The following is a 16,760-nucleotide window of genomic DNA, read 5'->3' on the forward strand; positions in this document are numbered from 1 at the left end:
TTCATCCATCTAATTCTGACTCTCATTTCTGTTTGGGAAAAGTCTTTGAGAGAATTTAGTGTGTGAGTTTGTGCCCCTGTCACAGCTGACTTTAATCCCTTCTAGAATAGCAGCTCCTTGAGGGAAATGGCCATGTCCTCGATGTGCTGGCACCATGTCCCAACCTCCAGCTCTATCCCATCTGTGCCCCAAGCCCATAAAGTGTGTGTGCCAGGAAGCTTCATGGCCCTCCTAGCATGCATATGTTCCTTTCTTCCTGGGAGTGAACCTGTGGCTGTCAATCAGAGAAATCATAATGCTGTAGGAAGAGCCTGGAATTGGGGTGTTTTTCTTTCCCTGAGTCTGGTCAGGAAAGGACAATAAGGAAACCCGAGTCAAAATCAGCGTGCTGAGCTCTAGCACTAAAAAAAAACCCTGATGTCTAAATCTGGAATAGTCACTGTAGGAGCTTTGATTTCACTTCTGCATGGGTGATAGTCTAGTTACTGCTGCTGCCTAACATACCCCAAAACTTAGTGTCTAAAATCAGTAATAATCAGCCAGGCATGGTAGCTCATGCCTGTGATCCCAGCACTTTGGGAGGCCAAGGTGGGAGGATCACTCGAGGCCAGTAGTTCACGACCAGCTGGAGCAACATATTGAGACCCCATCTCTACAAAAAAATATTTTTAAAAATTAGCCGGGCATGGTGGTGCATGCCTGTAGTACCAGCTACTAGGGAGGCTGAGGCAAGAAGATTGTTTGAGCCCAGGAGTTTGAAGCTGCAGTGAGCTATAGTGATGTAATGATGCCACTGCACTCTAGCCTGGGCAACAGAGTAAGATCCTGTCTCTTAAAAAAATATATGCTATGTAAACACTTCTTGTTGATGGGCTAGAAGATCTATCCACTTTCTAGATGGCTCACTCACACAGCTAACAAGTTGGTACTGTCTGTCATCTGGAAGTTCAGCTGGGACTGAAGGCCAGGAGCCTCAGTTCCTTTCAACATGGGCCCTTCCCTGGGCTACTCAAGCTTCTGAGGAGGAAGCATGGCAGCTGGCTTCTCAGTCTCCAGGATCTCTTGGGCAGCCAGGGTCAGAGAAACCTGGGTTGAAATCCTACACAGCAGTCCTTCAATCTTGGACAAATGACTTAACCATATGTTAGCATGGAGATGATGGGGGGGGGACTCAAGCTGCAAATTTGTCATTCTTGCCTGTTTCTTGATCCCAGGAAAGGACCTGTGCTCTGTGTCGGTGTGTATATATGTGAGCACACATGCATGTGTGTTCACATGTCTGTACACGCCTTCGTTAGGAAGATCTGATCTGTCAGCCTCCAGAGCTACAGCCCAAGGTGAATGCATGTTGGCTGGAGGCCATTGGTGTGTCTGGGGCACACAGGCCCATCTCACGTGGTTTTCTTGCTGGCACATGTTCAAGAGATTATATTCTGGGAAACAATTCCCAGCGAAGTCATGGACCTTGTCGGTCTAGCTGTGGAACCAATAATCTCAGACATTTCTGAAACCTGTCAGGGGATGACCCCAGTTAGTTCAGAGCTCTGATCTGCCCTGCAGCCATGTGATATGAGGCATGTCTCCAGCAGGACTTGACAAGAGGGAACATTTGAAATGTGGCAGCCTGTAGAAAGGGAAACAGCAAAGATTTGCACCCAAAACTCCTTGGTTCCATAATGAAGCAAGGCCACAGGCATGGATTGCCTCTTAAAATTAGTCACCCAGTTCACCCTGAAGTCAATGATGCATATTTATTTCTGATTAAGGGAAACCATGCTGCAAGTAATTAGGAGTTTACATTTGATCTTTAAAAGGAATCATTGAAGTTCAGAGAATGGAGCACACTAGAATACTGGAACCACAGTGAATATAAAAAGAACACTGAGTTTGAAACTTTAGTTGGATTGGCCGGGCAATGAGTTGGCCTGGGTCCCTACCTGTCCCTAACCCTATGTAGCTGTGTGGCCAGGATAAGCCATTTCACTTTGTTGGGCCTCAGCCTTCTCATCTGTAAAGTGAAGGAGTTAGATACCGAGAGTCCTAGCATCCCTTCCAATTGGAGAGCAATAATCTTGAAATTGGAAAAGCCCCTTCCCTGGTAAGGTTGTATGTTATTGCCCATGTAGAAAACAGACTTGATGGCCAGATTTGGTATGCTGTAAATACTCTTTCCTTTTGTTGTTGAAACATCAGATGCAGAAGCTAAATTTCTAAGTGTTTCAGTTATCTATGGATGCAAAAAAAAAAAAAACCAGTGGCATAAAGCAGTTATAATCATTTATTTTGCTCACAAATCTTAAGGTTGACTGGGCTCAGCTAGGCGGCTCTCACCTGGAGTCTCTTGTGTGCTTGCCACCGATAGTGCCTGGGGCTGGGGTCATCTTGCAGGCTTCTTTACTCTCGTGTCTGGTGCCTGGCTGGGGCTGGGACAGCTGCTCAGGTGTTCCTGTCTCTCACCGTGAGGTCTCTCCATGGGGCCACCTCAAGGGAGCCGGCAGTCATGGAGCTGAAAGCCTCCAAGAGAAACCTGCAGAAACTGTGCCATCTTTTCTACCCTGGCCTGGGAAGGCATGTGGTGTCACTTTAGCTTCCTTGTGTTCATCAAGGCAGTCACAAAGGCCCACTAGGTTCAGGGAGTGGGGAAATAGACTCTATCTCTTGGTGGGAGGAGTATCGGAGAACTTTCAGACACAACTTTAAATCACCACACCAAGCACCTGGGATAGCCCAGCTGCCACCTTGCTTAGTGACAGAGGATGGCTCAGAAGACTTCTCAGACTCCTGTGATTAATTGTCATAAGGGTTTAAAATGGCAATGGACAAAATATCTTATAGGAGAAACCTAGATTAATGGGGAAGCAAGACCTACTTATAAGAAGATGATATTTAAAATCAGTATGAAATGAAATAAAATTCTGTTTATACAAATTATCCAGTAACAAATATATCGTGCGTGTAAGTAATTTTAAAAGAAACTTTATATATATAATTTTTCTTCTCCCAAACAACGGTGTGCATGAGATGTCAGGATTAGGGAAGAGGAGAGAATTAAAACAGGGGTTTTCAGTTCTTTTATCGTATACTACAAGCTCCCCCCAGTTACTTGCAAAATGAAGTTAACTAAATTGTTAAAAGAACACCAGATGTGTCATACAGAGCCCTGGAATAGCGATAGAAGAAAACAGGCAAGAGAGAAGAAAAGTCAAGAAAAGAACAATAGAAAATCAATTCCCCAAAGGTCTGAATCATTGCTTTTGAATGTGCAGAGCATCCTGGGGGCATGGGCAGAGCAGACCAGTGAGTGAGGTGATGAGAGTGTAGTCTCTGGAGCCGAGCTCCCAGAGTTCAGATCGAAGCTTGCCATTCCCCAGCTGTGTGACCATGGGCAGGTTCCTGTACCTCTCTGTGCTTCTCTTCCTCAATTGCAGCAGGGAGCTAATAACAGTGCTTGCCTCATCAGATTGCTATGAGGATTAAATGTGTCAGCACAGGCTTACCCCTTCCAGCAGTTCATGGTACATATTAGCTATTTCTCTCTTCACCAATTCCCTCCTTGCCTTTGCCAGATGCAGATGTCATGCCCAATACGGACTGGGCAGCCAACCAAATAAACAGAAGGAGGAGGGCCTTTCCTTCCCTTGGGTCCTGAGCTCACGTATGCATTGGAATTTTGGTAGGAGGAGGCCTTCCCATGACATCTGGGCACCCATCAATCTGTGGGTTTCCACCCCACACACACGCTTGTCTTTATTCCAACATGTTTTAAAAATCGGTTCCACACTTCAAGCACGTCAAGCTAGATTTCAGTTTTAGTCTCTCTTACATATTTGAAATTAGAGGCTCCAGAGTCCATTATGCAAATCAATGCAAATAATATGCAAAGAGGCAGTAGCCCCAGATTGTGGGGAGGGGGAATGTGCAGCCCAGCACAAAGGGCCCTGAATGAACATTTGCATGTGTTAGGGAGGCCCCGGGTTGAAGGCCTTGCGTGTTTATTGTGACAGTATGCATCGCATTCAGTTGTTAACCTTTTGTGCAGAAGAGGAGAGGTAAACTTGTCTGATTTCCATATTGAAGGTGACAGTAGAAATTGAAGGTGGTGTTTGGATGGTGCAACATTATAGTGATTTTTTATGAGAAAAATGAAAAGTTGCTTTGAAATAATGGCTGTGGTCCAGGCTGTGTCCCCAACTAGCTGAGGGTTCTTAGGCAAGTCACTTCCCTTCTTCCATTGCCCCCCTATGAAATAAGGGGCTTGGATTAGATGAGCTCTAGGTTCCCTCTCATTGTGACATCTAAATGTCACCCTCCAGGTGAAAACCCTTGGCACCCAGGATGGCAGTGTCCATGCATCACACCAAAGATCTACTCTAAAGTCCAAAGAGGAAAGGGCTGAGAGGTAACTCTACAGTCCTCCTAGAGAGAAAAATAACTTCAGGGGATACTGGCAACTAAACAAACAAACAAACAAAAAAAGCAGCAGCAGGACAAATATTTACTTAGCCTGTACCTCTTACAACACCGAGGATTCTGGCCATAGGCTTCCCGGCTGGGAGCATTAGCCCCTGGAGCTCTGATGATGGGAAAGTCAGAGGAATTTCTTCCCCTGTGTATTGTAAAGACCAGTCTGTATTAACCCCTCTGCCTCTGGAGTGCTGCAGAAGCTCTCCTAGAGGCTGGGGCGGCTCCCATCCAAAGGCCTGTCGCTGGGGTCAGTCAGTGTCTCTCCTAAAGCTTTGTGTTGCCCTTGATGTTGCTGCCAAAAGACTGCTGTGTCCTTGGTCTCCAGTCTCTGATTGTATCTGACACATCTGGTGCTTGACCCCAGGAATCCCTGGGCCCTTAAATTTAACTCCAGCTGTTGCAGCAGCCACCAGCTGGGCACAGGCGGGCAGCCCCTTGGCCCAGGGCTTCTCTGACCAGCCAAGCACAACTCCTGGCAGCCAGGAAACGTAGTGGGGTGAGCACCCAAGGGGAAGCCCTTGGCCAGTGGGGACGGGAGCCTCTGCGTGAGTGCCCCTTTCAGGCAATTTGAGGTGCAGCCTGCTCAGCTCCTGGGAGGTCCCCAGGAGTTTGAGGTGCCTACCCGCAGTAGCTCATAGCCTGCCCTGTTACGAGCAGATTGGTTTCTCTGTTCCACCCGTCTCAGGCCCCCACAGCTGACCTTTCGGATCACTTCCCAATATAAACCACCTGCACAAAAGCCCTGTCTCCATCCCTCCTTTTTCAGAGGATCTCTACTATAAGACACATGTACCAGTTTGCTAGGGCTGCCATAACAGAGTACCACAGCCTGGGCGGCTTAAAAATCTATTTCTCACAGTTCTGGATCCTGGGAAGTCCAAGATCAAGGTGCCGGCAGGGCTGGATTGCTCTGGGCCCTCTCCTTGGCTTGCAGCCGGCAGGCTCTTGCTGCTTTGTCTCCACGTGGCTGTGCCTGTGTACACACGCCCCGGAGTCTCTGTAGGTCCTCATGTCCTCTTCTGAGGGCACCAGTCAGACTGGGTTAAGGCCCACCCTATTGGCCTTGTCTTACCTTAATCAACTCTTTGAAGGTCTTACCTCCAAATACAGTCATAGTCTGAGGTACCAGGGGTTGGGGCTTCAACATAGGAGTTTGATGGCATTCAATTCAATCCTTAACAACTTATATTGAACCAAGGCACTTGTGAGCCAAACAGAGACTTAGAAGGGAATGTTCCTCAAAACACTGGAGGTCACCACCAGCAGCCCTAAGAATAGATTGTCCCTGTAGTGTTAAGCTGCAGCAGGGAGCTGGCCTAACCTCTGGCCACGGAGCACAGCAGCACATGGTTTCTTCTGTGGAGACAACTTACTGCTCTTCTTCCTCCTGTGTCATTGATGGTGGTTGACCAGAAAAAGCACGCATTTTAGGAACAGCCCTGGTCTCACATACTTCTGCTACGATGTGACTTTCTGCATGTTACCTAATCTCCCTGGACCTCAATGTCCTACCCCACTGAGTGGTCCTGAGGATTAAATTGAGCCTGAATGCCTGGGCTAGAGCAGGTGCTCAGTAAACAGTTTTTAGGATTGATTTGAATAAGCAGAGCATACTATTGGTATATGGTCTAGATCGTGAATGCAAACTTAGAAGAAAGAGGTTCTTCAGGGGAAATTATTGGTCCTGGAGGTGGTGGGTGCCACCCCTCTGTTAAATCTGAAGTCCTTTTACTTTACCTACTAATTTGGAAGTGCAGGGTAAGGGGGACACTTGTCCACCCAACAGCCCTGCCACACACCTAATGTGATCCTCTCCTGGGCCTGGTGTCAAAGGCCACCAGGAGATCTCCCTCTCTCTGCTCCCTAGAATCTCGCCCCGGCCCTTGCCTTCCCCATCAGACACGTGCACATCACAGCCAGGGCCCCTGCCTTGGGCCTTTGTCCTGCTGGAATCTGACGGGGCCAGAGGCTCTGAGAGTGTTAGCAGATGGAGACAGAGCTCTCTATCCGTAGTCTGGGGGCCCGGCACGGGCTGAAGGAAAGGCCTGAGAGTGACAAGGGGGTTCGTGTGAACAAGGAGGCATTCATGGCTCAGAATTGGGCCTTAGTCTGGCCTCTCCGCAGGAATAGAGACCAGCTCTTCCCAACTCGTGTGTTGTCGGGAAACAGCCAGTCTTACAGTCCACAATCTGAGTAGAGCCTACATCTCATGTGTGTATGAGGCACTGTTTTTCAATATAGGCACCTGCTGTTGTGATTAATAAAATCCATACATATTTAGAAATGTTTTTAAACTTAGAGGCTTTTGTTCTTGTGCATTTTCTCAATGAACTAAAAGTACACATGTTGACTATCATGGAAAATCCATTTTTTTTCGTGTTCAAAAGGACTCTTTCTACTCAAAAAGGCTAGGTATCACCAATGACCACTTCGCACAGAGAGTTCAGCTGCGTGAGTGCCATAGGACAAGCAGGTGATAATAATGACATCATACCAGGTGGTGTTCACAGATTGCATCTCCTCTTCCAGACTGTGCTAAGTGCACTATGGGCTCCAGATCTGGTTGCCCTTCTCTGGACCCCTGTCCCTCCTGCGTGTCACTCTCCTATGGCACTGAGACATCTGTGTCTTATTTTAGATTCTTTGTGGATGTGTGCAAGCTCGTGCAGGGCTGGAGATTGCCCTGTTCATTTTTGTGTCCTCCAGGATCAAGGAGAGGGTAGATCCTCTTTAACTGTTTAGTGAATGGGCCTGAAGGAACAGAGGTCTGTCCACTTGTACCTCTGTCTAGTTTATAGATGGAAGATTCAGAAAGGGGCACAGGAGTTGGTCAGCTCTGGCCACCCAGGCCTTCCTCACCAGCTCGGGTGGCTCACACACAGCTGCAGGCTTCCCTGTGGGCAAGGTGGCCTTGGGCGCTCCGTGGTTGCAGAGGAAGAGGCAGATGTGGAGGCCACAAGCCTACTTCTGCACCCACAGCTCCAGCCCATCTGAGAAGCTGCCCTGGGGGGGGGGGGGGCCGTGGTTGACAACACTTCAGAGGCACGTGGGAAAGGACGGGGCTGGCTGGGTTAGCTGCTCTGCTTCCCCCGGTGCTGGTTTCTCCTCCCGACAGGTGCTGGGTAGCACCTACCTGACAGACCTGCCCCAACTCCACGTATGGTTCTGTCTGACTGAGTGTTCGGCTCCAGCGTGGACCTCGGGAGTTCCCAGAGCTTCCCAAGTTCATGTGTAAGGAAGGCCCAGGCCATAAGCTGCTCCCCAGGTATTTCATCTGTGCTCTCTGTCTCCCTCTCAAGGCTTCCTCCTGATCTTGGCACTGACCGAAGCTCTGGCATTTGCCATCCAGGAACCATCTCCCAGGGAATCTCTTCAGGTCCTCCCCTCAAGCACTCCCCCGGGCACCATGGTGACAGCACCCCACGGCTCTAGCAGACACTCCTCCACAGTGATGCTGACTCCCTATCCCGATGGACCCTCCGCACAGGCCACAGCTCCCATGGCAACGACAACACCCCGTCCAGATGGGCACCCGCCTACAGACTCCGTCTCCACCACTGTGGGAACAGCAACCACCCTCCGTTCTGAAAGCCCCCTGCCCACGGGGCCCCCTCCAGCTGCCATGACAACCACATCTTCCCACTCAGAGGGCCGCCCCCCGGGAGAGGCCACCCCCACCATCCTGCTGACAAAACCATCGGGAGCCACCAGCCGCCCCACGACAGCACCCCCCAGGGCTGCCACGCGCAGGCCCCCCAGGCCCCCAGGCTCTTCCCGAAAGGGGGCTGGGAGTTCAGCGCGCCCTGTCCCACCTGCCCCCGGTGGCCACCCTGGGAGGAAGGAAGGCCAGCGGGGACGAAATCAGAGCTCCACACACCTGGGGCAGAAGCGGCCCCTGGGAAAAATCTTTCAGATCTACAAGGGCAACTTCACAGGGTCCGTGGAGCCAGAGCCATCTGCCCTCACCCCCAGGACCCCGCTCTGGGCCTATTCCTCTTCACCACAGCCCCGGACAGTGATGGCAACCACGGCACCCAGCAGTACCTCGTGGGCACCACCCACTACCCCCCTGGTGCCTGCAGAGGACAAGCCAGGCCTTCACAGAGCAGCCCCAGGGGGTGGCTCCACTGTCACCAGCCGAGGAGGGGAGCTGGACACCACAGCAGCCTCAGGTGCCCCTGCCAGTCCACGACCTGACCCAGTGCCTTCTCAGCGCCCCCGCGACAACCCGCCGGGCAGCCCCAGCCACAGTGACTCCTGGCTTACCGTCAGCCCTGGCACCAGCAGACCTCTGTCTGCCAGTGCTGGGGTCTTCATAGCTGCCACGGGGCCCACCCAGGCTGCCTTCGATGACAGTGTCTCAGCCCCTTCCCAGGGGATTCCTCAGGGAGCATCCACGACCCCATGGGCTCCAGCCCACCCCGCCGGGGTCTCAGAAAGCACTGTTTCTCCAGCCAGGGAGGAGGCTGCAGCCACCCTCCCCGTGACCGACAGGGTGCCCAGTCCTCTTTCCACAGTGGTGTCCACGGCCACAGGAAACTTCCTCAACCGCCTGGTCCCCGCGGGAACCTGGAAGCCTGGAACAGCAGGAAACATCTCCCATGTGGCCGAAGGGGACAAACCCCAGCACAGGGCCACCATCTGCCTGAGCAAGATGGACATCGCCTGGGTGATCCTGGCCATCAGCGTGCCCATCTCCTCCTGCTGTAAGTGCTTCCCTCTTCCCACTGCTCCCTTCCCCCCTTCCCTCCTCTGCCACGTCAACTGGCTCAGCCCCAGGATTCCTCTGCCCGAGATTTGGGCAGCCCCCACCAAGTAGGCTAAAACAATTCCCAGAACCCAAGGAAAGCAGGTAGCAGGACAAAGAAATCATAGGTTATCCCTGTCCCTAGTCCTCAGCTCTCCTGGGCCATGGCTTGAATGCCCAGTGATCGTGAAGCCACAACTCCCAAGAGCTGGGGAGGACCTTACAGGCCACCAAATTCAACCCTGCATTTTGCAGAAAGAAATGCCAAGCTAGAGATGCTGTGGCTCCCCCAGAGTCCCAGAGTTAGTGAGAGGCAGGGCTGGGATGGGAGCTCCTAGCAGCTGTCTTCCAGCCCAGGGCTCTTGTCATGACACCAGCCTGCCTCTAGGGTAGCCTGCAGTGCCTCTAGCAACCTGGCACCAAGACACCCTGGGCTGACGCTTCCAAATGTACAGCCTCCAGCTAGCATAGCCCTCACCCTCTCCTGCTTCTCTTCTGCCTTCCTTCTTGTCCTTTCTCTCCTCTCCCCCTCTTCTTGTCCCCTTCTGTCTCTCCCTTCCCCAAGAAAGAAGAGGAGGTAAAGTTTTCATATGAGGGGAAGGAGTTCTATTAATCTTGGCAAAAACATAGTTCTTGCAGCTAAATTAAGGCTTGAGAGTTCTGTGAATTTTAGCAACTCTCTGCTCTCACCCTGTCTTATTTGTTCATAGATGGTGTGAGCGGGATAAAGCCATTATTTTTTGCTCCCCTGAGGCCACAAGCACCTCCTTGCTGCTGCCTGCCCCTCTGTGAGCAAGGACTTGGGGGCATTCTCCCTGCTGTTTCCATAGAGACCCGGACAGAACCTTTCAGGACCTCGGGGCTTTCCTCATGTCTTGCCGGAGTACTCTGTCCTCAATTCTTAGAGTTTCTCTGATAACCTCGCAGGAGTCCTCACTGTTCTCAGCCCACCCTCGAATGGTTACCATCCGGCCATTCCCTGATCCCTTCCAGGGGTGACACCCCCCATCTCCGGACTCCTACTCTTTTGACAACCCATTGGGGGGTTGAAATTTGCTCTCTTGGAGGGCCTGAAATTTGCCTCCATGTAATTCCCACTCTATGTTCCTAAGCCATGTCCTCTGAAGCCACACAGAACAAGTCCATCTGACAAGCCCTCAAACATCTGAAATAGCTCTAAAGGGCAGTCTTCTCTCTGTCCAAGCTGCTCATCCTGTGTCTTCAAGTCTTCACGGGGCTGCATTGCCCTGAGCCTGGCCCATCTGCCTCCTCTGGGAGCCTCCACTTTGTCCCCCAAAAGGAAGCACAGCATTCCACACATGCCTGGTCTCAGCAGAGGGAGCAGATGGTGGACACTTTGGTCACATCGAGGCAGCTGACACTGGCATCGGCTCTGTTGGTTGTACTGGTTTTGAGTCACACCACGGGCTTGCCCTGATCTCCAGAGGAACAAAGCCCCAGAGGTGTCCTACAGGGGAGGCTGTCAAGCTAGGTCTCCCCAGCCTTTCCTCATGCCCTGGTGCTTAGTGCAGGAGGTTTGTGACTTTAACATGAACTGTGATTTCCACTTGGCCTTGTACTTCAAGATCTTTTTAAATCTGGAGTCTGTATTCCTTTCAGGAGCCACCTCTCCCAGCTCTCTGTCTCCTTCAGGTTGATAAGCGAAGCAAACTTGCCATGTCAGGGGTAGGTGGCCTGCTTCCGCCTAAGGACTCAATTCAGGAAAAGTGAAAATGTTTGCAAGTTGCATATTTCATTCTTAATGAAAGCAGCATTATTGTCTGTCATGGAAACACACATATATTCTTAAAACCATGATTGCCCACTTCTGAAACAGAATGACAATGAGAAAATGCAGCACTGTTAGCCAACACGTTATTAATGTGGTCGTACTTGAGAAGTAACCAGAGTAGAGACAGCTTTCTAATTTTCCAGTTCTTACACGCGTCTTGGATGCTCTGGTTTACAAAGTAAGTGCCCATTATTTTTTATCATTCCATTCTTAAAACAGACCAGCCAGAAAAATAAAATAAAAACAGAAACAAGCAAGCCAAGGTGTCAGGATGGCTTGGGCTGTCCTCCACACCTTACATGTGGGGGGTCAGTTGCCAGGTGAGGTGACTTGTCCAGAGTCCCAGTCACAGCCCAGATCTGGTGGTACAAAATCTGTTTGCTTGAATGCACTATTTCCCGAGTGCCCGTTGTGTGCCAGGCACTCTGCCAAGCCTGAGAGAGTCAGAGAAATGCGATGCGGCTCCTCCCCAACTGCCAGCACCCACCCCCCACCTGCGCCTCCCTCTCCGCCCGTCTGGGGAGCCTGTGCCCCCGCAGGCCACACCCGCCTGAGTTTTGCAATTCTAAAGGGATGACTCCTTCTCCCCCCGCCCTTCTGCTATGTATGAGTCTGAAATTAGATCAGACCTTGCTGGAAAGCCCATGGGCTGCCTAAACCATGCATAAAAACGTCAGCCAAGACAGGAGCAAGGACACAGCCTGGAACGGCCCCTCAGGAATGCTTCTGGCACACTGAAAGGAGTCTTCAGGTGCTGGGGATGGAACATACCACTTTCTAAAGAAAGATACGAATTTGTGTTCAAAGTAGGCTCTGGTAGCCCCTTGGGAACCGCACACCCCACCTCCTTTTCTGTCTGTCTTACATTTCCAACCACCCGCAGGGAGGCTCTGTAGCCCTCACCCCACACGGCTCCCACCTCGGCCCGGCTGCCTCCACATCACCTCCCTGTCCTCAGTCACGGCCCCGACTCCTGTGGGGCCATCACTAACCCTGTGAAGGCCCCAATGAGGGGGCCACTAAGGTAGAAGAATGTCCAGCTTTAGAACCCTGTGCTCTCAGTAAGTATCCTATCTGTCTGGGCTGTTTCCATAGCCCAGCCCCACTCCAGTCATCAGGCAAGCAGACCTCTTTCAGGTCTAAGGTCCCCTTCTTTCAGAACTTTTCAATAGCTCCATTTATGCTAAAGCTACTTTACAGACCTCAAAGAAGGGAGTCTTTCTTTGCCAGTTTCCAGCTATTTCAGACGATCTGAGCTGGTAGCAACGTGTGTGCATCAGTTTCCTCCTATCTGGCTTTTCAGACCAGCACTGGCTCCTGCCCTGCTTTCTGCAGCCACCAGAAGCCAGAGTTCAGATGGCCCAGGGTGCTGGGCAGGGGTGCTCCCTCCGCTCCTGGTGGAGCAGGGGGTGAGCACAGTGGGTCCCAGGCCTATGCATGGAAGGAGGGCATCAGTTCACCTGCCTTTCCAGATCACGAGCCCAACCCAGTGGCCGGAAGGTGTATGATGTGTGCCAGGGAGAAAAGCTTTGTCTCCTGAGCCCTGCCAGACACTCTAAGCCACACGCAGCTTCAGATGTGCTGAGAACTGAGATTGATTGGATCCAGGCCACACTCAGGGCAGGGGAGCCGGGTGGCTCCTGAGCTGGTCTCTGCTGCCACCATCAGGACACACACAGCCCACCGTCCTTGCTAGAAGCCTCTGGGCCTGGCGCTGAATGGTCCCCACTTGGCATTGTCAGCACTCCGGGTTTTCATGGCACGTCAGTTTTGTGGCCCTGCTAGGCTCCTTTGCCTGTCTGTCATGTGCCATGTCCGTTCTTGAGAATGTCTTCACCCATCCCCTCTGTGAGAAGATGAGCTGTCTGGAGGTGAGATCAGGAAACAAGGCCAGCTGCAGAGGTTTGTCATCACCAACCCAAGGTCAGCCTGGCGGAAGCAGGGGAGCCCCTCTCTCTGAGCCTAGACACGCAAGGGTCCCTGTACACCTGGCCCCAGAGCAGCCTGGCTTCCTTCCAGGCAGCGTCCAAAGAGATCACGTACCATTGTGCCCAGTGGTTCTTGGCTGTTATTAATAGTTGTTCGGTGAAGATTAGATCTGAATGTGTACATGTGCCTCACAGGCCCCAGCTGGGTTTGTAATTATTATGTGAGAAAACCTGGATCACAGTGACCCTTGCCAGTGAATAGAACAGAAGAGATTGTGCAGTGCAGCCGGGAGGCTTGTCTCCTTGGGGCTCATGGACCTAGGGCAGCAAGAGGGGGAGACGCTCAGGGCAGGCCAGGCTGTCCAGGGGATGCCCGCTGGCCACACTGGTGTCACGCCCACGCTCTGACAGCTCTTCCCTGTGCTTCCCGGACAGCACCCCATGGTGGGAACCTCTTTGAGCTTCTATGGGCACATTCCCACCCACCAGACTGGGGAGCCAGACTAAGACCCCAGCCTGGTTTCACCAGGCCCGTGGCCTTGTGTCCAGCCTGTCGTCCTTCCGTACCCTGAGGCCACCCTTGTGGCCTCTCTCAACCTCCAAAAGAGGGAAATGACTGTCCACAGCCCTGGCTCAACCCTCACATTGGCACCACCTGACTAATCCTTCCCCCCGCTGGTCTCAGGTTTTTCATCTGTAAAACAAAGGGGCCAAAGTGTAATGTGTCATCACTCCCTGTCCTCTCCAGTTTGTCTAACGTTAACCCACATGGGTCACAAGAGACGAAGCCTGGTGTGCTAGAAAGACTTGACATGTGGAATCAAACACACCTGCACACAACCCCAGCTCTTGCCACTCTTTGGCTGTGGGACTTTACACAAGTTACTTAACCATTGATCCAGTGTTTTCCCATCTGCAAAATGGGACCAGTGTCTACTGTGTTAGTTCCTTCAAGAGGCAGGCACCAAGACCGGGTTAGGCATGCAAGAGAATTATTGGGGAAACACGTGTAAAATGTTCAGGAAGGAACTGCAGTAGGCAGAGAAAGCCCCAGACTGCAGTGCAGGCCTGACACCCGTGAAAGGAGAGGGGGCAGGAAGGAGGATTGGGTGGGAAGAGCCTTGGACCGCAGTGCAGTTCTGAGAATGTTTCTGCCAGGCCAGTAGGAGTCCTTGAGCCATTAGAGGAGTTCTGAGTCCCCCAGGAATAGGCCTGCACTAGCACCCCTGCCATGGTCAGTCATGGCTGGGAGCAGCCTGGGAAACAGCCTCAGCACGGGGGCGGCAGCAGGGCTGTCCATCCACTGCGCTCCGTGTGGCAGGAGACCTGAGCAGGGCACCTGCGTGGCTGCAACACCTACCTCAAAGACTTGTAAAAATCAGAGCTGACGCATGTTAGGTCTTATCCCAGTGTCTGCCACGGAAGAGGTGCTCAATAAATGGCAGTGATCAAATAGTGATTGTTATTCATCTCATTGTTAGGATTTGCAGTGCCTGCTCAAACAGGCCAGGGAGAAGAGCAATTTCAGCAGGTGTTTGGCCTCAGGGGACCTGTAGGGCTTCATTTCCATTTCTCATCACACAGCAGGTCCGTCACCTGAAAGCATCCCAGAACATGAGCGTGGTACCCAAAGCAACCCTTCTTCTTCCTGTCGCACATCTGACAAGCCATGGATGATTTCCCGTTGACGTTCCTGGAAAGGCAAGAGAGCTTGCCTAATTCTCAGCCCTGTTTTAAAACTCCAAGAAATAGAGGCCCCATTCACCTCCTTTAGAGTCTTGATGGCTGTTGCCTTGGGAGAAACAGAGCAGTAGAAGCTTGGGAAAGGGAGTGGCTAACACCTTGTGTTTGACATACCTCCTGTATGTTCCCTCCAGTGTTCAGGACAACATAGGACACTAGTCATCAGCTTGAAGGTCACTGAGACCTGGGGTCAAGTTGCAGTAGTTATCTGGGTGATCAAGATCAATGTTATTAACTTCTATGACCTTCAGTTACCTCTTCTATAAATGGGAATAGTAACAGTACCTTCTTCAGTTACCGTGTGTGTTAAGCCTGTAAAGTACCTGGGTTGGTGCTGGGAGTACAGATAGACTCCATAAGTCTGATTTGTCCTTTTCTCTCTTGTATGAATGGTCAGACCACCGAAATAGTGAACGTCTAAACCCCAGGTGGAGCTTTGGCCTGGAGCCACCTGACAGTCATATCGCCCAGTTTTTCTTCATAGATCTCGTAGAAGATGCTGGGAGAACAAGGAGAGAACTTTCATAAGTTAATCACCCATTGTATGTCAGACATTGTGCTTGGCATTCTCCATCCATGGTCTCCTTAATTCTCGCTACAACCCTATGAAGTCCATATTAATCAGAGACAAAGTGACTTACCAGGTGGCCGGAGCCATAACACGAATCCAGATCTTTCTGGCTCCAAGCCCGGGCTGTCTCTATAGCCAGGCTGGCTTCCGGGGAATAAATGAAATGGCACTCGAGAAGCACTGGACTCTCCCTGGGAGAAATAATCATGCCAGGAGCACTAACAACATGTGAGGGGAGAAGGCATGGAACAGAACTCCCTGTTCCAACTCCCAGGCCACCCTGCAACAGTGCCTGCCCTTCCCGCAGGGCAGGATTCCTGCTTTTGGCATTCTAAGCAGGCCCAGACTTCAGAGCCAGGGCACTGTAGCTGTTAGAGCGCTGAACTGGGGGTCAGGGGACTTGGATTCTGCAACCTCTGCCAGCCCAGGTTAGCAGCGTGGCCTTGGGCAAGTTCACCTCTCTGGGTTTCCATGCCCCACTCTGTAGAATAAGAATATAGGATAGGGGTAGGGACTGATTTGGTTCAGCACCTACTGTGTGCCTGGGACTATTCAAAGTGCTGGCACATGCATGATTGCATTTAGTCTTTCCAGAGGAAGCTAAAGCTGAGAAATGTTTAGTAACTTACTCAGGTCATGCAAGTAATAGATTATCGTCTGGGTTCTGATTGTAAATTCTATGTCCCTTTTACCATCTTGACTAGGCAATGCCTAAGACCACATCTGTCACTTTAATTCTGTTTGCTTGCAACTGCTCAAGAGATCGTAGGTGCAGATTTCCTTCTGTCTTAGAGAAGTGTGCAAACTATACAGATCTGGCTCACGAATACATTTTTTCCCCTGCCAGCCCATGTTTTGCATCTGTCACAGTGTTTTGTGGGGCACGATGGGGATGTGTCCCTACAAGCTGATAATTGAGAGTCACTCTGTTTGTCCCAACATGGGAAACATCCCTGACAATCCCCCACCACAGTTCTAACTCCACCAGAACTAAACTGGGAAACATCACTTTTCCCACTTCCCAAATGCCTCCCTCTCTGTGTGGCTTGTGTCGCCAGCGAGAATTCCCCCAGGCTATTTCACATCCCAGTTCCAGAAGCAGGGTGAAATGAAAGGTGTGACAGTGAAGAATAGAGACAGCAGAAAAGGAGAGCGGGGACTTGGGGTCTTGTCCCAGCCCGGCCACTCACACACCCGTGACCTGTGGGAGTCAGCCGGGCACTGTGAGCCAAGTTTCTCCTCTGTAGAAGGCGGTGGCCGAAATTCGCAGCTTTCAGGCTGCTGCAGCTCCCTTCTCCCCCCTTTCCTCCTCTCTCATTGGAGGAAGCAGAGGGAACGGAGGAGACCCACCACATTTGAAAAGTTCTATACCAGCTAATCTCGAAATCCCCCGTTAGCCCAAACATCAGAAATCTCCTCTGTGTTTTGAAGGTTTTTAAGAGGGCTCTGGAAGAATGATAAGCAAATTGGAAGTGTGTTTGATCGAAGCAGATCAGAGGAAATGGAAACTTACCC

General features: G+C 51.4%; 1 protein-coding gene across 4 annotated transcripts in view; it reads left to right on the top strand.

Moving 5' to 3' along the window:
- The window catches only part of TMEM108 (transmembrane protein 108), a 283,973-nt gene that overhangs the window by 259,927 nt on the left and 7,286 nt on the right, over nt 1–16,760 (top strand). For all 4 annotated transcript variants that reach the window (XM_045538873.1, XM_045538866.1, XM_045538883.1 and 1 more), the window contains one exon: nt 7,764–9,170. In XM_045538873.1, the coding sequence (XP_045394829.1) occupies nt 7,764–9,170 (1,407 nt within the window). The remainder of the gene's footprint in view (nt 1–7,763; nt 9,171–16,760) is intronic.

Source organism: Lemur catta, chromosome 1, assembly GCF_020740605.2.
Source record: "Lemur catta isolate mLemCat1 chromosome 1, mLemCat1.pri, whole genome shotgun sequence".
In the NCBI taxonomy this organism is placed as follows: Eukaryota; Metazoa; Chordata; class Mammalia; order Primates; family Lemuridae; genus Lemur; species Lemur catta.